The sequence below is a fragment of the Muntiacus reevesi genome, chromosome 3, assembly GCF_963930625.1.
Source record: "Muntiacus reevesi chromosome 3, mMunRee1.1, whole genome shotgun sequence".
Classification (NCBI taxonomy): domain Eukaryota; kingdom Metazoa; phylum Chordata; class Mammalia; order Artiodactyla; family Cervidae; genus Muntiacus; species Muntiacus reevesi.
The window spans coordinates 172,948,576-172,976,142 of NC_089251.1; the positions used below are offsets into that span (position 1 = coordinate 172,948,576).

The window sequence follows — 27,567 nt, forward strand, 5'->3', positions numbered from 1 at the left end:
TATGGATAAACACCATACATTCTTTCATTTGTTCATTCATTTGACAAATATGCATTGAGATTCAGCTGTGCTGGGCACTATTCTAAATATGGTGGATAGGGTGGGCAGCCAAACAGCTAAACTGGAAGGGAAAGATTTCCAAAATGAATCTTTAATAAGAAAAGTGACTTGCTGAACAATAAATCCAGTATGATACTCTTTGTGTAAAAACAACCTCCCTTAAACAGTATGTGCATGTATCTGCTAGACATGCAAGAAAATGCATAGAAAAAGTGCTAGAAGCAGACAGGAGAGGCAAGTAGGATTTGGGGTTTGTAGGAAGAGACTTTATATCTTTTCATACATTATACTTCCACATTGTTTCAATTTTTCATAGTCTATAGATTTTCAGGATTATCTCTGTATTTTAAAAGTTTTTTGAAAGATATAGGTCTTTGTGAGTAGAAAAGAGAGATCTAGTCTGTCCAGAGTGTTCCTTTTGACTCAGTCATATTTTTCTTGTAAACATCTGTCAGGCTGTAGCCTCCTGCCCCCAACTACCCCAAAGGTGCAGGCCAGGAAGTGACGGTTGGGTGGAAAGAATCAAATGTGAATTAGGACCTCTTATTTTAGAGATTCAACACTATCTGAATTAACTGCTATGGAAAACTGTGTTGGGGCACAGATCTGAATTTCGGTCAAAGCATGTGTTTCTGGGAATAGAATTCACCAGAGGGTGTTTTCCCCTGTTTAACTCGAGGAGTTGTATTAATTTGCTATGGATGTCATAACAAAATACCACAGAGTTGGTTTTTATTTTGGGTATATATGGGCTTCCCTAGTGACTCAGATGGTAAAGAATCTGCCTGCAATGCGGGAGACCCGGGTTCAATCCCTGGGTCAGGAAGATCCCCTGGAGAAGGGCATGGCAACCCACTCCAATATTCTTGCCTGGAGAATTGCATGGACAGAGGAGCCTGGTGGGCTATAGTCCAGGGTGTTGCAAAGACACGGACACTACTGAGCGACTACCACTTTTAAGACCTATATATAATATGTAAACAACTGGCCCTCCATATCCTCGAATTCAACCAAATGTGGATTAAAAAAAAAAAAGAATCCCAGAAGTTTCCTAGGCCCTGGGAGGCCTGGCCGCTCACCTGCCCTGGGCCCTGGAGAAGCCACGCTGCCTCCTGTCCCCCTTCCCTGGCCTGGTGGGGCCTGATTGAGGGGCAAGACAGCCATGGGGGAGGGGGAATCCCTACCTGCTGCTGCTTCCTCTGTCGTCCCTGACCCCCTTCTCCCCTGAACCCCTAATCATACCCAAAGAGTTCCTAAAGCCTGAGAGCTGGGCCATACAAGCAAAATTTGACTTTTCCGTGTCACAGCAACTATTTACATGGCATTACACTGTATTAGGTATTAGAAGTAATGTAGGGAGGCTTTAGAGTCCTGGCGGATATGCTTAGGTTATGCATAAGTACTAAGCCATTTTATATAAGGAACTTGAGCATCCATTCAGAGTTTGTATCTTCAGTGGTCCTGGAACCTTTCCCCCAGCTGAGGGATGACTTTGTGTTCGTGGCTCGGTTGTTTCCAACCCTTTGTGACCCCGTGGACTGTAGCCCACGAGGCTCCTCTGTCCATGGAATTCCCCAGGCAAGAATACCGGATGGGTAGACGTTCCCTTCTCCAGGGCATCCTCCAGACCCGGGGATCGAACCTGGGTTCCTGCATTGCAGGCAGATTCCACTGTTTTTAAAATTTAACATTATCTCCATCATCATCATCACCTCCTCGAAGTTCTGGTGGCTGGAAGCCTGAGATCATGGTGTTGGCGGGCTGGTTTCTTCTGAGACCCCCTCCTCAGCTGGCTATTGGCCTTTTCCCGCCACTGTATTTCCTCACTGCCTACGTCTGTATTCATCTGTGTCCAACTGTCCGGTCACAATCGATTACAGCCCGCTCCGCTGACCTCCTTTTAGCATAATCGCCTCTTTAAGACATTATCTCCAAATAGTCACACGCTGAGGGGTGGGGTGGGGATAGGGCTTCAGCTTGGTGGGACACAGTCCAGCCGTAGCAGAGCCTCAGAAGCACTTCTGTGGCTGGGCACGAATGTCCCGAGCTCTGGGTGGCCTGCTCAGGCGGGTGACCCTCATGAGGGCCGGGAGTGGGGTGAAGGCCTGGGAGAGCCGGCTAGGAAAGGCAGCGAGATTGCATCTGCGGCTCGCCAGCCACACCGGTAACCGAAACTCCCCAGGGCACAAGGCCCCGATGTGACTTCCTGACAGACGGGGCGGGTGGGGAGCACGCATAATCGGCCTCCAGCGGCCCAGCAAACACCTGATGGATGCCTCTTCTCTCTAGCTCATGCCGGCGGGGCCCTGCCAGGAGGAAGCCGGCGGCAGGACCCTCGCGGGGGCCCCGGCTGGAGCAGCATGGAGCGCTCGAGCAAGATGGAGTTCTTCCAGAAGCTGGGCTACAGCCGAGAGGACGTGGTCAGGGTGCTGGGCAAGCTGGGCGCGGACGCCCTGGTCAATGACGTGCTGCAGGAGCTGATCCAGACTGGCACCCGGCCCAGCGCGCACGAGGGGAGCGCCGCACCCCTGCTCGTGCCCAGGGGCTCCTGCGGGACGCCAGACTCTGCCCAGTGCGGGCTGGGAGCGGACCCCGGAGAGGACTGCGGAGGCCCCGCCAGCTCCTTGAGACCCATAGTGATCGACGGCAGCAACGTGGCCATGAGGTAGCGTCCTTCACCCCTTCTTGTTGGTGGTTTGGTCCAAGGAGCTTTGGAGCCAGTGGGTGGGGCTCGGAACCCCCGGTTCATCCCTCAGTAGCCCTTGACCTTAAGTCAGTCAGTTAACCGCTCTGAGCCTCACTTTTGCCATCTGTAAGGTGGGTCTACAACCTCCCTAGAAGGTAGTCCTAAGAATTGGAGCTGCCGGACGTGCCTAGGGCAGTGCTGACACAGAGTAAGTGTTCAACAGAGAGCAGCTATTCTCACGTTAAGGCAGAGGGGGCTCTCCTCCCCCTTTTATCCCAGCAGGGATAAATGGTGAGGAGTCTAGAGCTGGGAGAAGGTGGCTTCCGGTCTGGAGTCTGTCCCTAACCGACCGCATGACCCTGGGAAAGCTGGGTATCTCAAGTTTCCCCTTCTGTGACACAGGTCAAGAGACAGCTCTTTTGCTTCCCTCAAGGTTATGAGAATCAGGTGGAAAATGGACTTGAACCGCCTTGAAAGCCCTCTGCTGGGGGTGGGATGCAGTGGTGGAGGTGGTGGAGCTCCCTAGCTCGGGTCGGGGGCGCTGTTTGTGGTCCCCCAAGCTGCAGAGGCAGTAGTTACACTGGTGCGTTGGCATCTTTGTATGATGCGGGGATGAGAGCTCCACGCCGGGCCTCATCTTTCCTGGAGAGGTTAAGTTCTGCTGAGACAGGGATTCTACAGCCTCACTCACACCCACCACTGGGCTCGGAGAAGCCTTTGCCCAAACAAGTGCTTTACTTTACTGTTTGACTGAGCTACAGCCCAGCCGAGGGCAGAGCCATAGGAAACCAGTCATTCAGAGCCGCACATAGATGCACATCCCTTTCCAAAAGCTGAGCCATGGTGGGCATGGAGAAAACCGGTGTCACCACTGCTGAATATGTCAACAGGGGATTCTTTGGCTGAGGAGCTGAGTGGCGTTCCCTGGGAATTTGGGCTCACTCTGGATTGGGTGCTGCAGGACAGAAGTTTGGAAGGGTTAACTCAAGATGGCCCAGCCTTGGGGGTGGTTCCTTGCTTGTGTGTAGGGCAAGATTGTTCAAACATTCTTTCAAGTTTTAGCCACCCAGGTCTCCCTGAGCTTGATTATATCAACAGGCAATAGAGCCCTGCCCTCTCCCTGTGGCCTAGGAGCCGGTCCTTGGGTCTGGAAAGCATTCTCACACATGCTCTGTGTAGGCACCAGGTGGGCGAGCCTCTGAAATCCTGATAATTCAAGATACCTGAGGGAGTTAAAGGAATTTTTAAGAATTCAGTAGTTTCTGAGGGTCCTAGGAAGAAAGTCTGCTGGGTTCTGAGAGGTGGCCTGTCCTCTGTCTGGTCTGGATGAGGCATCTCTTCTTCTGGACATCAGTAGGAAGGTATCCGCTTACATTTAAAGTAAGATGGTTGTTGTTCAGTCGCTCAGTCATGTCTGACCCTTTGTGACCCATGGGCTGCAGCACCCCAGGCTGTCTTTCACTGTCTCCTGGGGTCCGCTTGAACTCATGTCGGTGATGCCATCCAACCACCTCATTAAAGCAAGAACTACAATCCCATAGCCTCCAGAATGAAAACCACAATCACAGAAGATCAACCAAAATGATCACATGGATCACAGCCTTGTGTACACTGAAGCTATGAGCCATGTCATGCAGGGCCATCCAAGTCAGATGGGTCACGGTGGAGAGTTCTGACAAAATGAGGTCTGCTGGAGAAGGGAATGGCAAACTACTCCAGTATTCTTGCCTCAAGAACCCCTTGATAAAGTGAAAAGATACTGTTTAAATCAAAGACCTTTTCAGCCTTAAGATTATATGAACTCTCTGATTCCAGCTCAGAAAAGCAGAGTGGCTATAGGGTGAAAAAACTACTTCAGGTACTACAGGAAAGCATTCTCTCTTTGGGGGCCAGACATTTTTTAGGAATGGTTACAATAGGGTGGTGGTGGAGCATTTTCTATTGATGAAAGTATCTGTTGCTGCTTGGAATTCAAATTTAAACCACGTCCTCTATTTGCATGTGACCTTGAGGTGTTCCAGGTAAATTCTGGGAACATGGGGGTTTAGTCTCACCCCACCCCCACATCCTACAGCTGTAATTGGTCTAGTTTATTCATGCTCAGTCTGTGTGGGTAACAGATAGAAACCATCTCTCAGGTTTATTCTGAAGAATGTGTAAGAACATTAATTATTTCACACATGCTGTCTTAAAACCACCTCAAATGCCCAGAACACGTGTATCCGTGTGTGTTCTCATTGTGTGTGTGTACATGTATGCACATATACACAAACATCCCTTCCCCTGCCCCCTGCATCCCATCAGTTAGGAAAAAATTTTCACAGCTACCACCTATGCATGGGACTTCATTGGTCCAAAGGCACATCTAGGAGAGAGTGGGTCAGACATTCAGCTCCAGCCCTGTTCCTTCTCCTGCAACAACGCCTCCTGGTCCTCCAGCCAGAGTTCAACAGGATCCCTTGACCTCAGACTTTGCCTGGTTCTCAGTTATGAAGGATCGATCCCAGAGTGGGGTGCACCTTTAGCAGGGCTAGGTGGTTGAAACCCAGTGTGGAGTTTAGTTGCTATTTCTTGACCTCAAAACTCAGTTAGCCTGAAAATCCTCCTTCGCTGAGGTTTTGTAGTATTGCAGGCGTTGCCATTCTCTGCTTTTGAAGATGCTTCTGCTTCATGTGCTGTCTGGTCCTGGAAGTAGGGGGAGGAGCTTAAAAGAGGTTGGGATGCGTGTTCCATTCTGTCCTGAGCAGGCGGGAGGCATGTCTTCTGCTGGCAGTAGCATCCTCTAGGGTGCCTGTTGCAGACTTGTTGTCTGGGATCTGTCCTCTGAAGTCTGCCTTTGCTCACGAATAGCCTCATTTTTTCTTTTCTTTAAACATTAGCTCAGGGCTACTTTATTTTTAAAGTTTACCTTCACTTTTCAAAAAATTTCTAATTGATTTATTTTTGACTGCACTAGGTCTTCGTTGCTATGCAGGCTTTTCTCTGGTTGCAGCGAGAGGACTTTTAGTTGCAGCACGAGGACTCTCACTGTGGTGGCTTGTCGTGTTGGGGAGCAAGGGCTCTAGGGCTCGTGGGCTCAGTAGTTGGGATTTCCAGGCTCTAAAGCACAGGCTCAATAGTCATGGCACACAGGCTTAGCTGCTCCGTGGCATGTGGCATCTTCCTGCACCAGGGTCAAACTCATGATTTCTGCATTGGCAGGCAGATTCTTTACCACTGAGCCATCAGGAAAGCCCCAACCTCACTTTTCAGACACAGTTGTTGTTTTTCCTTCTCATTTTCTTTTGGAAGTTGTGTTTCCTTAAAGATCAAAATCTGTATTAGTTTCTATTGCCGCTATAATAAATTACCACACAAATGTAGTGACTTAAACAACACTAGTGTATTGTCTTGTAGTTCTGGAGGTCTGAAGTCTGGCCTGAGCCTCCCTGGGCTGAAATCAAGGTATTGGCGGAGCTGTGTTTCCTTCTGGGAGCTCTAGGGGATGATGTGTTTTCTTGCCTGTTTTGGTTTCTGGAGGCCATCTGCATTCCTTGGCATGCAGCCCCTTCCATCTTCCAGAGTAGCAATGGCTTGAAATGATGTACACAATGTGAAATCAGTATACATATCTGTGGTTTCCTGGGGGGAAGATCCGCAGCTTCCAGGAGATACTTAGAGGGTCTGTGATCCCCAAAACATAGAGAACCATGGATGTAGAATGAACAGTGTCATGCTTTATGGGAGGTGCTAAGCCTCTCCATTAGCTCAGAGAACGTGAGAGGGGGGTCATCTGTCCTTGCCTCTGGACATTTAGGTTCAGAGAAGAAGCACAGGAAAGACCTAGATGGGCTTGGCCAAGGTCAACACTGACTCCATCAGACCCTGGCTCCATCCTTGTGCTCTGACCGTGCCACCACTGTAGAAGTTTCCATGGGCCCCTCTCCCCAGGTCTTCAGAATGTGTAGCCCAAGGCTATCTGTCGTGGCTGAACCCAGCCTGGGGTGGCTGCTCTCTGAAGAGTGGCAGCGAGGGTCACTGACCAAATGCTTTTTAAAAGAAGTGGGAACGTATTTGCTCTGAGCACACAGCTCTGTTCAAGGCATTTCAATAGGACCATACCACCCAATTCCAAGAGTCTTCTGTCTCCCCACTGTAAAAACAAAAGGAGTCTGTTTGGCTCTCAAAAGTGGGAACATTCATTTCGTTTATCATTTCCTAAGTGGTAGGTCAACTTCAGTGAGAATTCTATCCATAAGTTGCAGGGGTGCAGGCATAAGATGGCGACCTGGGAAGCCAGACCTTATGCTTGCCCCTAGTTTTGCCTAGTTTGGGTTCCCTGGTGGCTCAGATGGTAAAGAATCTGCCTGCAAAGTGGGAGACCTGGGTTCGATCTCTGGGTTGGGAAGATCCCCTAGAGGAGGGCATGGCAACCCACTCCTGGATTCTTGCCAGGAGAATCTCATGGAGAGAGGTGCCTGGCAGGCTACAGTCCATGGAGTTGCAAAAAGTTGGACACGACTGAGCAACTAAGCGCCGTTTTGCCAAATCCCTTGTATTTCACGTAGGAAACCAGGGAGGTGAGAAGCAGGCAGCAGAACATGGGGCTTAGAGTCTGAAGACCTGAGTTCTGGCCTCTAACCTCTGTGTGTGTGTGTGTGTGTGCTCAGTCGTGTCCGACTCTTTGCAGCTCCACTGACTGTAACCCCCCTAGTTCCTCTGTTCATGGAATTTTCCAGGGCAAGAATATGGAAATGCATTGCCACTTCCTACTCCAGGGGATTTTCATGACCCACAGATCAAACCTGTGTCTTCTGCATCTCCTATATTAGCAGGCAGATTCTTTACCTCTAGCATCACCTGGGAAGACCTCTAGCCTAGGACTGCCCAATAGAGATCCCTGTGAAAGTGGAATGTTCTGTACCTGCACTGTACATTGTGGTGGCCACTTGCTTCACGGGGTGACCTCACGCTGGAAATGTGGCTGGTGTGGCAGAGGAGCTGCACTTCCAATTTTATCTCTCTTGAATTCACTTGAAGGGTGAATAGCCACATGTGGTGAGTGGTATGGTACATAACGGCTGGTATAGCTCCAGTTTCTCATCTTACCCACTGTGTGACCTCCTCGTGAGTCATCTGACATTTCTGAGTCCTGTTTATTACAATTAAGTGGCTGCGCTGAGTAATAATGGTCTCAAGTAGCTTTTCATTTCTGACATTCTAGGATTCAGGTGATTATTTTATGCGTGCATGAAAGAAATAAAGGCTTTTTCTTATAAAGGAAGTTCTCTTCTTCAGCAGAGGTTCAGAGAGAGTAAGTAACATGTCCAAGGTCACAGAGAAGTAAGTGCCAGGCTCAGGATTCAGTGGTCTTCCCATTTCCTCCAGCATCGGCTATATTTGGGCCGCAAATTCTGTACTATCTTTGGTCCTAGGGCAGACTACCCTGGGACCAGAGCCTGCCCGTGTTCCACTGAGCTCTCCCCAGGTGTGATGAGGCCCAGACAAGCCTAATCCAGGCAGGAGGTGCTGTGTCTCACTCCTTCCCCAGGGGCCAGCACGCTCCTCCTGGGGCTCCTAGCCTGTTGGAAGCCCACAGAAGGTCAAGGTGCATCTCATGGTGGCTCTGCCTGGCCAGAAGCACAAAGACTGGTTTCCAGGCACAATCTCTACACCTTCAGGGGGGTGTACCTGGGTGTGTGCACATGTGTGTATGTATAGGAGACAGGGAGATGTGAGCTGAGCCCTGGAGTCGTTGTACGCTTGGCCTTTGGGAAAAGGCCCAGCAGGTTTTAAAAAGATGCCATTAAAAAAAACGTGACCATTGAAAGCCTGTGACCAGCTGCACCGTGATGTTCAGGAAGAGTGTTAATTCTCACTGCCAACTCTTGTCAGCATTTTTCTTGCCTGGCAAACTCACAAATACCCACACATGCGCTCACAAGTACAAGTGGTGAACGCTCTGTAGGCAAATACAGAAAGGAGCCATCTGAGGGCTATCAACTTGGGGGAAAACCACCTGGTAATTTCCCATCCTTTTACTGGCCTTGACAAGGGTTTCATCTGAATGTGTCCTTGCCTTGGGCTGTACAGGATTTTTCATTTAACTTGTTGTTGTTGACCTTTTTAAACTCTTAAAAACCTGAACAGGCTCTGGCATACGGTGGAGAAACGAATCTTCAGTGATGATAGGGCTCAGATCGGCAATGAAAGTTTTCACCAAGGGCTACCGATGGGGTGGTGGGGAGCACACTCCTGGGCAGGGGGTCCGACCTGGTTTTCAGCCTCTGAGTGGACTCTGACCAGGCTGACCTTGGGTTCTAAGTCTGCACCCATTTCTCCTATTATGAGATAAGGGAGCACTCTCTCTCAGAAGTCACCCACCTGGATCTGAGCTGGGGAGAGATTTCTTGGTGAAATGGCTATAATCTCCAGCTTCAGAGCATTTGCAGTTTAACCCCAAATAAGAAACACGATTCAATCAGTGTTCCACCTTTATCTCACACCACAAAGGAATCACTGCTTAACTTTTCCTTTCGTCCCACCCCAAAACCACCGGCTCGCTCTTCACAGGACTGTCTTGTGAGCTGCTAATTTCTGCAGAGATTTTTTTGGGCAACAGTTAATGATACAGAAGTGTTCAGTTGGATTGTCAGTTACTGTAGATGGCTGCACGCTGATGGGTGGGTGCCTCCGGCACATTTGTCACACAGGCAGCACCAACCCACTTCCCTCACCACCTCCCTTTATTCAAAACCCACCACTCCTCTCGCCTTTCCCAGGGCCCGCTGCTCAGCTTGCTGCCTGATGAACTGGTTCTCGCTGACTGTTAATAAGCACTAGGATCCTGCCCTCAGCTTGAGCATTTTACCAGCTGGTAGTTTTTGTGCTGAAGGAGCTGCTGTCTGGATCCCAGGGGTGGAGATTGGAGAGGGGCAGGAGTAAAGGGGAAAAAAAATGGAGACGGGGTGGGGGGAAGAGTTTGCAGCCCAACAGATCAGGCTGTGAGGTCAGCTGCAGGATCAGTGAGCTGGGCACACGGCTTTGCTTTAGTTTCCTCAAGGGTGAAATGGGGCCACCGTCACGTCCTCAAGGGTTCCTTGCAGTGGTTGAATCAGGCGCATGTGCAAAGTGGCCAGGTACGCAGACTCTGTTAGAAATGAGCTCTGAGAGGCTGGGGGCAGGTCCGTTCTTTCACTGCTCCCCAGGCCCCCAAGCACAGCGCCCCATTGATGGAGATGCTTGCTCGTGGCTGGATGCTGAGTGAGCGGAGGAGATGCACAGGGGAGGGTGCCTCTGGCTTACGTCCCTCCCTCTGAATGCAGGGCCTGGGCTACCAGGGTGACCGCTGAGCTTTATTACCAGAGCTCTACTGCTCCCACGTGGCGAGCAGGTCATCCCTGTTGTGGCATCAATCCTTCCATTGCCCAGGGTGTTCTGTGGCCAGATCTAGGGCAGCCATGATGGGGTTGGTTTAGGGGAAAAAAAAAAAACCCACATAGTAAGGACTGAACAATAGATAATCTTCACATTTCAAGAGGCCAGAAGGCTTTTGAATTTGGGGTAGGGTCTGTGCAAGAACGGGAATGAATGAATGAATGAATGAATCCTGAATGAAAATCCTCCATTCCAGAGAGGGCCAGTGCCTGACCTCCCTGAGCCTGGAATTCCAGCTGGAAGAGAAGGCGCTTCTTAGGGAGATGGGGAAGGTCCTGGTTGCACTGATGGACAAAAAAGTACCTCCTCCATCCTTGCCTTGGCCTAGCTGGCCTAGGTGGTACTTAACCTGATCTTCAGAGATTCTTGGTTGGAGTCTTGTGTCCGAGAAGCTGTGGGGCCAGTTTTTGCTGTGTGAAGCTGTTGTGGCTCCATTCCTTAGCTCTTCTCTTCCTGAACTCCTGAACCTCCAACCCCCTCCCCTCCACCTGCCTCCAGCCGGGGTCACTGCAGGCTGAGGTCCCGTCCAGAGTCACTGGAACTGGTCACACCTCTCATCTTTATCCCCTCACAGGCGCTGGGTTCCCTTTGCCCCAGTCCCTGCCCCAAATCACACACCCATCGAAGGCATCAGGGATGGAAAGCTGGCGTTTGAACAGTTGAACAGATACATAGACGTAGTCACAGGAAAGACAGCAACCAAGGAAAAACTGCAGGGACTTCTCTGGCAGTTGGGTGGTTAAGGCTCCACGCTCCCAAATGCACAGTTTCCATCCTTAGTCAGGGAACTAAGATCCCCCATCCCACATGGCATGCCATAGAAACAAATTTTAAAGAATTGTGGCAGCGATTTGTTTTCCTGAGAAATGACTGAGGGTAGACATTGCTGCAGGGCTTCCCCACTGACTCAGTGGTAAAGAACCTGCCTGCAGTGAAGAAGACGCAAGAGACATGGGTTCGATCCCTGGGTTGGGAAGATTCCCTGTAGGAGGGCACGGCAACTCACTCCAGTATTCTTGCCTGGAGAATCCCATGGACAGAGGAATCTGATGAGCTATAGTCTGTGGGGTTGCAGAGTCAGACGCGACTGAAGCGACCAAGCACGCATGCACAGACTTTGCTGTAGCCAAGAGATACCTGTGCTGGGGGCAAGGTGGGAGTGTGGGTGTCATCAAATGTTCACACCACTGCTGCAGCTGCTTAGAACGTAGAATTTATTTCCTGCGATACATGAAATCTCTTCACCACTGTTTAGGAACCAGGAGGGAGCAAGCTTCACACTTGCCCATGTGTGGTGGCTCAGCCTCTTCTGTCTTCTGGACGACTCCAGCTTCGTGCTTCCTCTCCCTTCTCCCGCTCCTCTCCTAAATGGCAGCTGGAAGCTTCTGAGACCTGGTGCTGGCTGGGAGAAGGGCCTGGGACCCTCACTGGACTCTGCTGCAGAGTGACTGGGCTGGCCAGGCTTCCGGAATGGTCAGCAGAGGGACGTGGGTCCTGTTTGGCCTTTGGGGGAGCCATGCTGGCTTTAGTACTGTCCCCCTGTGCATGTGTGGTGCTAATCCACTTCAGTCGTGTCCGACTCTTTGCGACCCCATGGACTGTAGCCCGCCAGGCTCCTCTGTCCATGGGCATCTCCAGGCAAGAATACTGGAGTGTTTGCCATGCCCCCCTCCAGGGGATCTTCCCGACCTGGGAATCAAACCAGTGACTCTTATGTCTCCTGCAGTGGCAGGTTGGTTTTTTTTCTTTTTACACTGCTGGTGCCTCCTGGGATCCCCCCTGTTCGTCCACTCCCAGGCCACACACCAGCCTCCAGGGGAAGCAGGGAATCCAGGGGTGTTGCCTCGGGCTCACCTAGATGCCACTTTTCTTCACGATGGCCCTGCAGTCCTGGGGGATGCTGCATCCGCTGAAACCAGGATTTCTCTGAGAGGCTTGTGACTTGCGCAGGCCGTGCCAAGAGACAAGCCTTCAGCCTCTTGTTCACACCTGTCCCCGTCTTTCCAGCCTCTTCAGCCCCTCATGGCTCAGTGGGTGGGGGTAGGCCTGGGAGTTGTGAGGTAAGGACCCTGTGAATGGCCTCCACATTCTTCCTCCATCTCCTTTCTTTTTTCAATTTCTGCTGGGGCGGAAGGGACTAGCTTTCCACTTCCTCTTCCTTTTTTTCCACGGATGGCCCCATTGATATTTTTCTGCTTACTGTTTGCAGAAGCCTCACAGTCTAGCCTCAACGGCCAAAGGGCTATTGCCCTAAGCTGGAAGACCCTATGGACCTAGGGGTTGAGGCCTGATCCCTGATACGTTCCTGGGGTGTAGAGTCCTCTTGAATCTCCACAAAGCCTGGCTTCCAACACTAGTGATGAGCGTTTCCAGACTCCCCTTTTCTCTTGACAAACCCTGACCCCTCCTAACCCCCTCTGAAGAAACAGCAGAAGGAGCCACACACCAGTGAAAGCACAGATATGAGGATCTGATGTGCTGGCCTTGCTTAGATGCGGAAAGGGTGCAAGAGTCGTGGGGACCCTGGCTCTCTGAGCACCCAGCCGCGCCCCCTCCCGCCTCCCCACCTCCCCTTCACTCACTCCACACGCTCCAGCCACACTGTCCTCTTTTTGGTCCCTGGACACGCACACCTTTCCTACATCAGGGTCCTTCCAGCCAGCCCTTCTGGACTGCTTCTCCTCCAGCTGCTCACAAGACCTGTTTCTTCTCAGTCATTCATTCCTTCGACACGTTCTTACTGAACCCTTATCAATGATCAGGCACCGCTGTGTTAGGTGCTGGGAATTTGATGGGCAGCAACAGGAACCTGTGATCTGGAAATGCATGCATGCATGCTAAATCGCTTCAGTTGTGTCCAACTCTGTGACCCTATTGGACTGTAGGATTCCATGGAATTCCTCTGTCCATGGCATTCTCCAGACAAAGATACTGGAGTGGGTTGCCACGCCCTCCTCCAGGGGACCTTCCCGACTCAGGGATGAAACCAGAGTCTCTTATGTCTCTTGCCTTGGCAAGTGGGTTCTTTATCACTAGTGCCGCCTGGGAAGCCCGTGATCTAGAAAGGGGCAGGGTGCGATTCATCCCGTGGGTGGATGTGCACGATTCATCCCGTGGGTGGTAAGTGCAGGAAGGACCAGGATGTGTCCTTGCTGTGAGGACTCATAACAGGGGAATCTGCTGGAGTTGCTTTTCATAAGGAAGTGGCAATGAAGCTGAGATCTAAAGGAGAAGGAGGAATAGACTGGGTTAAGGGGGGAGAAAATAGTTGGTACAAAGGCCTTGCAGTGGGAGTGGAGGGAAGCGCATGGCAGGATGAAGGCCTGAGGGATTGCGATAGGGTAGAAGTTGTAAGCAGAGGGTGGTTGATCTAGTCTTAAGCTGGTCTGTGGCCCATCCATGGCTGAGTTCCATTGAGCATGCATTCTCAGTATCTCAAATCCATGCCCTTGTCTTCCTCTCCAGCAAAACACTGCTGACCTCTACTGACTGAGTCTGAGGGATGTTTTAAGGGATGCTCTGGCTTCTCAGAGCAGCATTTGACTGCTTCTTTCTCGAGGTTCCCACAGTGCAGTCTCTTTGGTTTTACCCCCCTTCCTTTCTTTTCTTTACATTTAATTTTTAATTTTTCTTTAAAATTTTTAATTTAATTTTAATTAAATTTAAAATTTAATTTAAATTTTTAATTTATCTGGATCAGGGACTGAACCTGGGTCCCCTGCATTGGAAGCGTGGAGTCTTAACCACTGAACTTTTCTGAATGATGCCTCTTGTCTCTTGTGTGATTGTCCTCCTCTGCTTGCGACCAGCTGCTGAGCTCCGGAGCTCCTCCACGCCCAGTTCCCCGGCCACTCACTCCCTGTCCAGGCGATCAGGCAATTCTCTCCACGTGGTGGCTCCAACCAGTACTTAAACAGATGACTCACACGTTTTATCACTCAGACCTCTCTTCTGAACCCTGGCTGTTTATTTAATATTTCCACTTAGAGGTCACCAAGGCTCTTCCCATCTCAACATGTGTCCAAAACCAAACTCAGGATCTTTTTCTCTAAATCCTGTCTTCCTCCAGACCAGGGTCTGTCTCAGGGCCCTCCATCCCCTTATATAAGCTGGAGATCTAAAAGCTCCTCAGTGTCTTTTTCGCTAGCATCCCTGTATCCAACTGATCACTGCATCTGGAGATATTACTTCCTGAGTATCTGTCTCTCAAGTTCACTCCTCTTCATTACCACCAGCTGGGTCCAGGTCACCATCAGGTTCTGCTTTGATAGCCACTGCAACAGCTTCTTAACTGCTGTCCACCTTCCATTCTTGCTCCTTCCAACTTATTGTCCTCTCTGCTGCCAGGTGGAGCTCTGAAACAGATATCAGATCAGCTCACATCACATAAACATGCCTGCTCAGTTGCTCAGTCACTAAATTGTGTCCAACTCTTTGTGACCACATGAACTATAGCCTACCAGGTTCTCTGTCCATGGGATTCTCCAGGCAAGAATACTGGAGTGGGTTGCCATTTCCTTCTCCAGGTGATCTTCCCAACCCAGGAATTGAACCCTTGTCTCCTGTATTAGCAGGCGGATTCTTATCTCCGAGCCACCACACACCACATGTACCCCTAGTCTTAAAATCCATCTATGGCTTCTTATTCCTCTTATGAGCAAGATAGACCTTCAGTAACAAGCCCCTGCCTGGTTCTGAGCATCCTCTCACACCGCTCTCTCCTTCCTGCCTCCATCGATGATTTCAGTGGAATTTGTGGGGCATGTGACCTTGTTACTTGGACTTGGGAAGCCCACTATCACGTTGACAACCCTCTCTTGATCCTTATAAGCTTCAGTTAATAAGAGGAGCTTGTCTTTTCATCCTTGGAATGAATGTACTCCCCAAGGAGCCCGAGACCCCCTACATGTTATCACAAGCTAATTGGTTCCGATTAAGGGATATATTTTGTGTTAAGAATGGCCTATTTTCAAAATGCAGATTTGCCTGATTCCCTTTGATGATGAGACTAGGATCCAGGCTATTCCCAGGAAAAATCACTCTTGAGGAACCCCATCTGCTTCTCTACAGATCCCTTTGTTTTCTCATTGTAGCCATGGGAATAAAGAAGTCTTCTCTTGCCGGGGAATCCAGCTGGCTGTGGACTGGTTTAGGGACAGAGGACACAGCTGCATCAAGGTTTTTGTCCCCTCCTGGAGGAAAGAGCCACCGAGGCCTGACTCCCCGATTAGAGGTATGCTGGGGCGGCTGCGCTCTCAAGACGCACTGCACACCTTTCCTCTGCGGCGCTCCTCACAGTTGCAGTTGTCTGCTTATCGTCTGTTTGATGATGTCTTTCTCGCTGAACTCTAAACTCTATGAAAGCACAACCAGAGCCCTAGCATCTAGTGTATTATCTGGCATGCCGTAGGTGCCCAATCAATAGTTGTTGAACAGGTGATTGGGTGAATTTACTCTTATAGTGTGAAAGATTAAGTTTCAAAAATAGCTATTTTATAAATTTCAACACTCTGCAGAAAAAGTCTGTCTGCTTCCCACCCCTAATAGAGTGTAGGAAATGAAAGAGACATCCATTTGGTCCACTGAATATCTAGTCCAATCTCTTCATTTAAAAAAAAAAAAGGAAGTTGAGATCCAGGGAATTCTTTATTTTTAATTCTTACATCAGCTAGGAATATTTTAAGCTACGAAGAACAGAATAAGTCATTTAAATAAACAGGTCTTTTTTTTTTTTTTTTTTTTTTTTGATTCGTTTGTCTGGCTTTCTTATAAGAAGAGGTCCCATCCTGAGATATTATTGGTGTTGTTTCAGCCACGTTAGTGATGGTATGACTGACCTCTAGTGATCCTGGGAGGTTTCATTGAGTTTTTCTTCCAGTCTTTTAACTGAAGGTTTTTGGTTTTGTTTTCAGTTCTATCAGTGTTTACCAATTGCTTCTTCTCTTTCTGATTCTATTTTAAATAAAATGCTTTTCTTGTTTTATTGTGTCCTCTTGAATATTTCTATAATGATACAGGCTTTGAAAAAGTTCTCTGAAGGTCCATGAATCATATTTCTTTTCTCTGATTCTCTTGTTCCCTTCTCTTTTTCTCTCTGTGCTCTTAAATCTTCTTCCCCAAAGTCTGGTGATCCTTTGCTTGTTAGTGTTTACTTGTGAATAAAGAACCAGACTGGTTAAATATACACCTGTGCAATTTCCATGGACTTTCTCTCCTGGCGTTTGGATCTTTCCCCAAAAGTCAAGGCTGACCTTTGACTATGTTGACCAGCAGGGTTTGCTTCATCGCACCCTGCGTTCAACAGGCAAGAGGCAGCTGTTGGAACTGAAAGTGGCTCTGCCACAGGGGTGATGTTTTACTGTAGGCGGTCAAAGGCCTCCTCCTTTGTAGTTACATCTTCACTTCCCTTATAGGAAAGGGTGGATGCGGCTGCCCCATAGTAACCCTTCAGTTAATCATCTGACTTCTCCCCACTCTCCACCTCTACTGGAAAGCGGGGCTTTGCAGAGAACGGGCTCCACCTCTGCTTCAGCTTCTCTACACCTTCGGGGGTTATGGCTCCCTCTTTAATGTAGGATCAGTATGATCCTACCTGCTTTCTGTCTTCCTAAATTTATCAAAATGTGGTTTTGCTGCTGTTTTTTTAATGTGATTTTTAATGTGATTATGGATCTCTTCCCCCTTCTATATTTTTTCACTGCTCTTTCAATGAGGTTTTGAGAAGCCAGGGAATGAACACTTGTGTTCATCATGGACCACTCAAACCAGATTACTCTTTATGGTCTGAATGTGGAGGATGGTGTTTTTCAACAGTTGTGCAGTATTGTGCAATATATATTATGCAACACAGAATGGGTAAAGAGTAGGGAATTCACTTTGGGGTAGGGAAGAATTTTTAAACAAGCCACAAGAAGTGTCAGGAGATGGGAAAGAGTCATAAATTTGCCTACATTAAAATAAAAACTTCTGCTCATTAGTGGATACCACAAAAACAAGAGCATGAAAAGACAAGCCTCAGACTGGGAAAGGCCACACATCACATATCCCTGAAGAAGGATTACAGTCCAGAATCTACAGGGAACTTCTCCAAGCTAGTAAGACTGAAAGGCCAGATAGAAATATGTGCTGAGGCATGAATAAGCCTTTGATGGAAAACACAAATGGCCAATAAACATATGAAGAGATGTTCAGTTGTATTAGTAACCAGAGAAATGCAAAATAAAACCACAAGAGGCTACTTTATACCCTATCTATCTATCTATCTATATGTATATATGCCCAATCTATATATAGATTGAGAAAAACTTAAAAACCTGCAAATGTCAAGTGCCGGCAAGTTCGTCTTAGATGCTGTGTTGAGTAGTAACTTGATATAACTACTTTGGAAAATGATTCAGCATTGTCTCGTAAGGCAGCTTTCCCTACAACTCAGCAATATCACTTCTTAAGACAGACCCTGGAGAAATCCTTGTCTCCTGTACAGGGAGACGTCTGTGCAAAACTGATAACCCTGACGTGGCCAGACCTCCCCCAAACAGTGTTCAACGAAGAAACAAGTTGCATAGGATATATGCACGATGAGTTCATTCGTGTAAAGTCTGGAGGTTCATAATCACGTTGGAAATAATCCTTTTGAAGGGTACATATGTATGCATCCTAAAAAGTAAAAGCAAGGGAATTATAAAGACAAAGTTCTAAAAATTGGGTTATCTTAAAGGGAGTGGAGGGAGAGTAAACTTCGAGCTGCAGTGGGGACTTGAAAGCACGAAGTGTGCTGTTTCTCAAAGGGAGTGCTACACACATGGCATTTAACAAATTAATTATAAATTTAAATTGAAGTATAATTGACTTACAGTATTATATTCGTGGGCTTCCCAGGTGGTGCTTATGGTAAAGAAGCCACCCACACTACAGAAGACATGGGTTCAGTCCCGGAGTCAGGAAGATCCCCTGGAGGAGGGCATGGCAACCCACTCCAGTCTTCTTGCCTAGAGAATCCCATGTACAGAGGAGCCTGGCGGGCTACAGTCCATTGGGCCGCAGAGTCAGACATGACTGAGCACATTTACATTAGTTTCAGGTATATGGCACAGTAATTTGATATTTTTATATGTTACAAAATGATCACCATGCACACATGTAATTTTTTAAAAGTGATTTTTGTGCCATTATATGCATTATGCACTTTTTAAAAGTCTGGGAACCACGTCATATAGCAAAGGACTTAGACTTGAGGGGAGAAATGATTTGTGAAGAACGTGCTCATATTCTTCCACATTGGGAGTAACTGTTTCATGTGGAAGGAATTTCTTTTGTCTCCAAATTTGAAACTAAGATTACAGAGTAGACCTTCCAGGTATGCAGATTTCAGCTCCTGTTAAGAGACCTTGTAATGCCTGTACCACCTGAGACACACTCTCTCCTCCCAGGTTTCGTGGGGGCTCACCAGCCCCCCATGGGCCGGTTCAGTGTCCCCACAGACGCTGTGAGGCAGGTGCAGGAGTCATTTTCTTTATTTTATAAATGTAAAACTTGATGTTGAGAGAGGGGCGAAGCACCCCCAGTGTCAAGTGTTAATTGCTCAGTCGTGTCCGACTCTTTGCAATCGTGGACTGTAGCCCGCCAGGTTCCTCTGTCCCTAGGATTTCCCAGGCAAGAATACTGGAGTGGGTTGCCACTTCCTTCTCCAGGGGATCTTCCCGCCCCGGGGATCGAACTTGAGTCTCCTGCATTGCAAGCAGAGTCTTTACCGTCTGAGCCCCAGAGCTGGAGCTAAGACCAGAATCCAGGCTGCAGATCCCGGCCTTTCCCTGTGACATTCTTGTGTCCCTCAGAGCTGCCAGTTGTGGGTTGCTCCTGCCTGAAGTGTCTTGGCAGACGCTTGTATCACAGGGGATCATGGTTCTCTGGTAAAAGCCCCAGCAGGAGACTTCCCGGTGGACGCGGAACTCCTGGTAATTCCTCAGGCAGTGCCAGGATGCTAGTTAAAACAGGGAAGATGTCTTTCCGCAGAAACAGAACTCGTGTCTACTGTGGGAGGGGCATCGTGGCAGGTGAGAAGGACAGAGCCGGAAGTGCTACTCTCCTTCCAAAGTGTGTCTCCCTGGCTGGGTACCATCCTCAGGACGGAAGCCAAGAGCCCACCTCACCTCAGGCTGCTGGCAAACACCTCTGCTTATGGCCTGGGGGGCTGGGCCGTGGGGCGGGGGGAGGGGTGCGGAGTAGAAGCGGGTGGGGAAGGGGGAGGAAGAGCGGAGGAGGGGGCCATCGGAGGAGGAGCCTGGAGTTGCTGGACCTGCCCCGGGTCTCAGGCTGGTTCTGGGGGTGGGGAGCCCCCCCACCCGGAGAAGACGCTCCATGCGTCCCCCCTGCGGTCTGCAGAGCAGCACGTGCTGGAGGAGCTGGAGAGGCAGGCGGTGCTGGTGTACACGCCGTCCCGCAAGGTGAGCGGCAAGCGCGTGGTGTGCTACGACGACCGCTACATCGTGAAGCTGGCCTACGAGCAGGACGGCGTCATCGTCTCCAACGACAACTACCGCGACCTGCAGAGTGAGAACCCCGAGTGGAAGTGGTTCATCGAGCAGCGGCTGCTTATGTTCTCCTTCGTCAACGATCGGTACGTGGGGCCCACGGGGCCCGGGGGTGCGTGGGGCGGGGGCGGTGACCGGCAGAAACCACCCCAACTAGCTCGGGCCCGCGGGGCTCTAAGACAACCCTCCTCCACCATCTCTGTCGCCCTCTCGGTTCTCCTGTTTCGCGACCAGCTTTCCCCTTGGGGCTGTTTCGTCCCCACTGCCTGTGACCTTTCTGTTCCCACGGCCACATCCGGCTGACCCAGCACCCAGTTGGCTGACAGGTATCCAGGCACGGGCAACATCCCCTTTTCTTTAGGGCTGTTAAGACCTTAGAACTGACTGTCCCAATACGGCTTGGTGGACATTTTCCAGAGAATCTGATTGATTTCATCTGCCCGCCCTGGGTCAGGTCCACCCCGGACCAACTAGCGACAGGGCGGTGGGTGGGACGGGGAGGGTGTGGTCAGGGTCACAAGGTACATGCCAGACAACAGGTGCAGGACAAGGGCCTCCTGGCAGAGCTACGGTGGGAGGAGTGATGGCTGGTCCACGGCCGCAGGTTGAGGGGGAAAGGGGAGGAGCCTGGCCGGGTGGGCGTGGCCACAGGGTGGGACGGCTCGGCCGCTGAGACCTGGCTCCCATCTCAATTTCTGTTCCAGGGATGACAGCTCGGTGCTCATTCCTGGCTCTCCCCTTGGCTGTTAGGAATGTGGTCGAGGACAAGCTGCCCAGTTCTGTGAGGGCAGGGCGTGTATGTATGTTATCTGCCACGGCCCCCAGCCAGCCTGGCACATGTGGGCACCCAACGGCTAGGAATAGTTGTAGATAGTGAGTGACTGTCCCTGGCTGCAGCCCTGGGGAAGGGACGCTGGGGACAGACAGGCCACATTGCCGCTGTATCAGGATGCCTGCAGGGGGCAGACCAACTTGACCCTGGAGCCTGGGGGGGCTGGGTGTGTGGTGGAAAGAGCTGGAAGCAGCAGATGAGGTTTCAAGCTGAGGCGCTGCCATGTACCGGCTCCGTGCTGTGGGCGAACTCTCAACCTCACTGGTCTGAGCGTTCTTCACCTTGAACTTACCACGCTTTGGTTTAGTCAAGGGGCTTCCCAGGTGGCGCTAGTGGTAAAGAACCCACCTGCCAATGCAGGAGGCATAAGAGACGCGGGTTCAATCCCTGGGTCAGGAAGATCCCCTGGAGAAGGAAGTAGCTACCCACTTCAGTGTTCTTGCCCGGAAAATCCCATGGACAGAGGAGCCTGGCAGGCTGCAGTCCATGTGGTCGCAAAGAGCCAGACACGACTGAAGCGACTCAGCACGCACGCACTGATTAGTCACTCTTACCTCTTAGGTGATCTGGAGGATCAGAGAGGCCTGTACCCCGTAGAGGCTGTGGTTATTCTTAGGTCAGGCCGGGACATGTGCCTCTAGGGGGGCGCTGGTGCCCCCACTACCCCCAGACTCACAGCAAAGGAGGCAGAGGTTAGCTCCTAAGCCCCAGGGCAGATGGTCACAGCAGCTACCCTGCAGTAACCCCCACGGTCATATCCACATTCACAAGGCTGGCAGCTCCCACTCTCTGGCTCCGCCCTGGAGGAAATCTGGCATGGCTGGTCATCATGGGATCCAGAAAATCCTCACTGAGGTCTGATGGATCATGGCCGCCTCTGGCCTGGCGACAGCCCGGGGTCCAGGCCAAGTCCTCTTGACGCACTGGCCTCCGCTCAGGGCCTGCCCGGAGGTCCCCAGCTGCCAGAGTGCAGAGCCTGCCGCCTGCCCGAGGGCAAGGACGCCCTCCCCGAGCCCAGGGCATGTCCACAGGGCCGTCTTGGCCCAGCTCCCGGCTATGAGGCCCGGGAAAGAGCAGGAGGTGAAGCCTCAGGGAACTTTTAATAACTGCACTGGGTGGCTCCCCAGATTCTTGGTCAGGGCCCAACTCTGAGAAGCCGGCTGTGTAGCTGGGATCTCAGCCACGGAGGCTGTCCTCGGCCGGGGATCGCCCAGCTCAGGGCCGGCCTGGTGGATGTGGTCTGCAGGGCGGGACCCCAGCATGACCCTCCACTCTTAGGGGGAAGCCAGTCTGTAAAAACAGGCCCCGATTAGAATCCACACCCTCTCTAGTGGAACCTTTGTATGACCTTCGAGTGTCTCCTGGGAATGAAAGCATTCATATAAAAAAAAAAAAATGGGTTGTGCTAAATGAGGGAGTTTTCCTTCTGAGAAATGTTTTCCCCCTTGAGCCCTGGGCTCTGTGGATATGTTCCCTTTTTCCTTAAAACCTGGGAAGGGAAGGGGCCGGCAGGGGGCAGGGTGGTGTCAGAGAGTGACAGAGTGACTTCCCCCCCAGACCCCAGGTTTTTGGGGGATGGGGTGGAGCCCAGGCCGCACCTGTGTGCAGGCCGCACTTGTATCCTCTGCCTCACTGACCCGCTGACTGGCCTTTCAGACTCTGTAAATTTTTTATCCTGCACCGGAGAGGCCCAGAGCTGTGGGGTGACACGGGGGAAATGAAATTCACAAGATGAGAGGCCGTTTGTGGCCCCACGGAGGTCTCTAGCCATCCATTGAGGACTCTGGAAGGCAGCATAGAACCGCTTTCAGACTAAGTTCCGGGGAGACCTGGTGCACTGCTGTTTCAACTTTAGTGGCTAAAATCCACCTGGGAAATTGTTAAAATGCAGATTCCTGAACAGTCCGAGCTTCTGTTTAAGCAGGTCTCTTGTGAGGCCCGGAGTCTGCCTTTTTCGAGGAGCTGCCGAGTGAGTCTGACGCTGCTGACTCAGCAGGAGAAACACCTGGACGGGGCCCAGGGCCGCTGTCCTGGGAGCTGTCCATGCTGGGCTCTGTACCGATCAGTGTGGACAAAGGCTGCGCGTCTCTAACACGCGGCAACTCCCGGGTGGGAGAAAGAGCCCGGAACCGAGAGGCCAGGCCAAGGCCAGGCCTGCTGCTGCCTCAGCCCCCTCCCCCAGCTGCCAGTGGTGAGTTTCTGGGAGGCTTGCAGTCACCCACCCCCATGCTTGTTTTCCAGGTTCATGCCTCCTGATGACCCCCTGGGCCGTCGGGGACCCACCTTGAGCAACTTTCTGAGCAGGAAGCCAAAGCCCCCAGAGCCGTCCTGGCAGCACTGCCCCTACGGTGGGTAGCGCCCCCATCTGTGGGCCCTGTTCAGGTCAGAAGTGCTGGCCTGGGTTCCGATATTTCATGTTTCTAGAAAGGTGTAAGGCAATATAGGCCGCGTCCTATGTGTATTAATAAGCAGATGAAGAATATATGAGAGCTCCGTTTGGATGTATAGATCACATGATTCATCCGTAATTCACGTATTGGCATATGTGTGTAACTGATGAGAAGGTTGTTATTGTGTCTGATGTGTAGTGTATTGCTAAAAATAGGCCTGTTAAGATTTGTGAAATTAAGCAAATGCCTAAGAGAGAACCAGAGCTTCATCCTGATGAGATGTTTGGTGGTCAGCTGTAGTCCGGATTCTGCCCTTAGTCACCTGTGTGACCCTGGGGAGGTAACTGAGCCTCTCTGGATGGCACTCAGAAAGCTGTAATTATTGTCATTGTAATGATGAACTGCCATCCCAGACGCCTGTTGCATAAGGCTTGTGAGGGCTGGATGCAGGGGTCACCCACAGAGCAAATCCACGTCCAGGAAGCAGGATTGCTGTCTGTGTGCACCCCCAAGCTCTCCTTTCTCAGGCCCTTCCCCTGGCGCCTTGTGCCCCCATCCTGCCCCAGTCTCCCCCACCCTCCTGCTTTGGTTGGTAGGAGACTTTGGTTGGTGCTATCCACTAAGAATTGAGGATTCTATCCCAGAGCCCTCTAGCTCTGTTCTAGAGCTCTGTGGACCTCTAGAACAGCCTTCTAGCCAGTTTTTTCGCTAGCTTGTTTTGGCAAGTTATTTAATGTACCCAGGTCTCGTTTCTTTGTGCCTATAAAAGTTAAGGACACCTTAAGTGATACTGAAGGGGCTTCCCTTGTGGCTCAGGTGGTAAAGAATCCGCCTGCAATGCAGGAGAGCTGGGCTCGATGCCTGGGTTGGGAAGATCCCCTGGAGAAGGGAAAGGCTACCTACTCCAGTATTCTGGCCTAGAGAATTCCATAGACTCTATAGTCCATGGGGTCGCAAAGAGGTGGACACGACTGAGTGACTTTCACTAAGTGATAACTGAAAGTCATTTCTTGTTAGAATTAAGGTGCTCACACACACATTCTGGTGGCCCGTTCTTCTCCCTTCCACTCTCAGAGCGGCCCTGGTTTGGATGATAAATTATTTGATCATCTCTGTTAAAACTGTCTATAAGGAAGAGGGCAAGGGTTGGCACAAGGGATGTGGACCCCAGAGGGTGTGTGTCGGGGGCGGGGAGACACGGAGGGTGGAGGGAGGGAGGAAACCAAGTTAACAGTGGAGGCCCATCCATATGCACCTACTCTTCACCTCTGAGGTTGGCAGGATCCACAGGATCCCTGGGAAAGTAGAGGCTGAAGACTGGACCCAGAGATTTGGTCTCAGTTCCTGGTTATGGAGTCCGTAGACAAGACCTTGCCTTGAGCTGGTAACGCTGGGGTACCGTGTGCAGGGCCCAGTACCACGAGGAGCAGAGTGCTGCGCCCGCATCCGTCCTGTCGGCGCCCCAGGACACTTCTTGCCCTCCACCTCCTCTCGCCCCAAACCTTATAAGGCTGCAGCAGGCCTGGGGGCCTTCCCCCCAGGAATTGCCGACAAGACAGGCGGGGCGAGGCGGCCACTGCCGGGACCCCACGGGAGTCCTCACTCAAGGTCTCACCAGCCTATCCCCTTCACCCCCACTCTGTCCCTTCCAGGCAAGAAATGCACCTACGGCATCAAGTGCAAGTTCTACCACCCGGAGAGGCCGCACCAGGCGCAGCTGGCGGTGGCCGACGAGCTCCGCGCTCAGACGCAGGCCTGGCGGGGCGCGGGCGGCGAGGAGGAGCGGCGGGGGAGCGCGCACGCGGCCAGCCTGGCGGAGCAGGGCGGCTCCCGGGACGCCCCTGCCGCCCGGCCCGGCCCCCGGGAGCCGGGCACACGCAGCCTGCCCCCGGCGCGGCGGTCGGCGGGCGTGGCGACTCTCGAAAGCAGCTTCTCGCGGCTCTTCCTGAGCGACGACCCGGGGCTTCTCCGGGTGCCCCCTCGGGGTCCCGGCTGTGGCCTCGCGCCCGGGCCGCCTGGTCCCGATTGGGTGGCACCCGGGTCCCTGTCGCCCCTGCCAGCCCCACCCGGCCTCCTGAGCCAGCCCGGCCGGCGGGGTGGGTATGGCGCCTGCGCCCCGCAGAGCGACCGGCGCTCCCCGCGCCAGCAGCCCGGCGACCCGTGGGTCCTTCCTCCAAGCGCTGGCCAACTCCCGGGCCGCTCGGCCTGGGCCGAGTCGGACTGGGACGACGGTGCCTTCAGGGGACCCTTGAGGCCCGCGCCCCAGGGTGTAGCTGGCGAGGTGGGCGCGCGCGCCCGTGCGCGCACCGCGCTCTGCAGTATCTTCCCGCCCCACGAGGTGGACAGCATCATGGCCCTGTTCCCCGAGCTCTCCGACGTGGCCAGGCTCATGCTCCTCATCCAGAGATTCCAAAGGTCCAGTGAACCCGTGGGGAAGCGCTGAGGAGCTAGTGGAAGCCACCGCGTGTGATTACCCAGTCTTGCCTTGTACCCTAACTGGGCTGGTGGCGAAGATCAGCCAGCACCTGGGCCGGCCCACCCTGTGGAGCCAGCCCCTTTTGCTTTAAAGATGGTCAGTTCCCTGGAGGAGGCCAGCTTCATCACCCTTTGTGGCGCCCATGGTGGCGCTTGATGACCTTCACTGATGACACAGGGGTTGCTGCTGAAAGTCCATGTCCTGCAGAATATGGTTGACCTTATGTGTCAGGAGTGATTTCTCCTGCCTGAAGACTAGAAAGCCCACTAGGCCCCCAAGGTTTTGTCCAGAGCACTCCATGGCTGTTTTTGTTCTGCTACAACTGGGAGTCCTAAGTTGGTCACAAGATCAATTTAGTGAGTGACACCTGAAATAGAGTGAAATAGGAAATTGCAGAACATACCCCGCTTAAACAGGCTAAGTAGGAAATTCTTCTGTTAGCTACCAGTGTGCCCGGTAGCTAGCTATATATATTCTTTGCTTCCATGGACAGAGGAGTCCGGCTGGCCCATAGGGTCATATAGAGTGGGACAAGTCTATACAAAGCTACTTAGCACACACACACACATAGAGCCATGTGAACTTAATGTGGGACGTGGGCAAAAGGGGGAATACTAGTAAAAGGCCTTGGATTTCATTGCAGCAGATCAAGTGTGAAATCTGTCGTCAGTTGGCCAGTGGAGATGTTGGCACCTGGAGGTTTTCATATGAGCTGTTTCTAACCTCTGAGGGGAACCCAGAGTTCTAGCTTCCATGTATGGGCCCTGCTTGTCACTCTGAGATTGTGTGGCTGTGCTGGATTGTGGAGGTGTGGTGGGTCACCTGGTACTGGGCCCTCACACCCACACACACCCCACTTGACTCAGGGCTAAGTGTCCTCGTTTTTCAGCCAGCTGTCCATCATGGTAGTTTCCAGCCCAGGCCCTCTACTGGCCAAGCCTTCTGAGCCACACCTCAGAGTTGAGCCCAATCCCGCTGAGTTAGGACTTTTGCTCAGAAACCTCCAGGGGGATCCGAGGAGAACTCGGATGAGCCTCTCAGTCTATGAGGTTTCTTGCCACCTCAGCCATTGCTGTTTCTCCTAGCTAGCTACTGCTTTGAGTTTGGGGAGGGGAGGGGAGGGCTTACCTATTTGCAATAGACAGAGATGAGGCAGTGCTGCCAGGATGCAGGCCCTGTGTCCTCTGGAGCCCTGGCAGCTCTGGGTGGCACCTACCCATTCACTCTGGGGTACCAGTCCAACTCACAGATCTTGGCTGCTTTGTTTTTGAGAAGACCTGAGGCACCTCCCAGTGGAAATCCACCTCCCAGACCCCGGCAAGACTGCAGACTGGCAAGCAGAACCAGGGTTTCCCCTGGAGAATCTGCTGCTGTGCCCTTCAGTATGGTCCATGCTGCCTTTAGAGATACAGAGATGATGTATTTCCTGCAAACCCTTTCATCTTTTTAAACCAGATTCTTAGTGTGGTTTCAGTCAGATCTCTTCCCCGCCTCTTTTTTTCCAAAGAGGAAACACACAGAATTGTACCTTAGTATTTTGAGACCATGGTCCTGAAGAAGACCTAGTCTTTCTAGACAAATTGGATTTCCCTCGCGGTGGTTTATATTTTCTTTTCGACAAGACAAGCTTTCTGGTAGAGCTGCTTTTGTCTCTTGGGCCTGTGTCCTGACTTGGAATTGTTGTGTTGCCGATATACAGTGAGGAATGTTTAAACTGCTTCCTTCGAGGACAAGTTTGAGTTTTAGTAAGCTGTAAAGCTATTTTATTTGGTTCACTGTGATTAAGACAAGCACAAAAGCATGTGGAGAAACAGCACATTTCAATGTAATCCCCTTTGGAATTTTTTCCAAAGTCTTGGTATGTCTTTGTGACACAAAACATGAATGGGATGGGAGTGAATAGAATGTTCCTAGTTGCATAGCTGTTATTGTGTTCCAAGAATAAATCATTTTTTTCCTGCACCTGGACTCTCCATTGTCAAACTGCATATCAGTTTCTCTTGTGGTAGCTTCCCACCTCCCCCATGCCCAGGGCTGGCTTCTCAAGTTAGATACTGTGCGTGTAAAGGCTGAGGCTATAGTTGCTTTACTGTTATTTCCCCCTTAGGGGAGGTGGGAGAGGGCTGGAATTCACCTTTTCCAGGAGAAGCAGCAAGGTCCAAGGTGAGACAGCCTTT

The 27,567-nt window shown here is 51.3% G+C and overlaps 1 protein-coding gene across 2 annotated transcripts in view; it reads left to right on the forward strand.

Moving 5' to 3' along the window:
* ZC3H12D (zinc finger CCCH-type containing 12D) overlaps window positions 1-27,345 on the forward strand; it is a 35,060-nt gene extending 7,715 nt beyond the window's left edge. For both annotated transcript variants that reach the window (XM_065931168.1, XM_065931167.1), the window contains exons 2-6: window positions 2,350-2,725; window positions 15,256-15,395; window positions 19,544-19,778; window positions 22,766-22,872; window positions 24,567-27,345. In XM_065931168.1, the coding sequence (XP_065787240.1) occupies window positions 2,421-2,725; window positions 15,256-15,395; window positions 19,544-19,778; window positions 22,766-22,872; window positions 24,567-25,357 (1,578 nt within the window). In that variant the 5' untranslated portion in view covers window positions 2,350-2,420 and the 3' untranslated portion in view covers window positions 25,358-27,345. The remainder of the gene's footprint in view (window positions 1-2,349; window positions 2,726-15,255; window positions 15,396-19,543; window positions 19,779-22,765; window positions 22,873-24,566) is intronic.
* The last annotated feature ends 222 nt before the right edge of the window (window positions 27,346-27,567 follow it).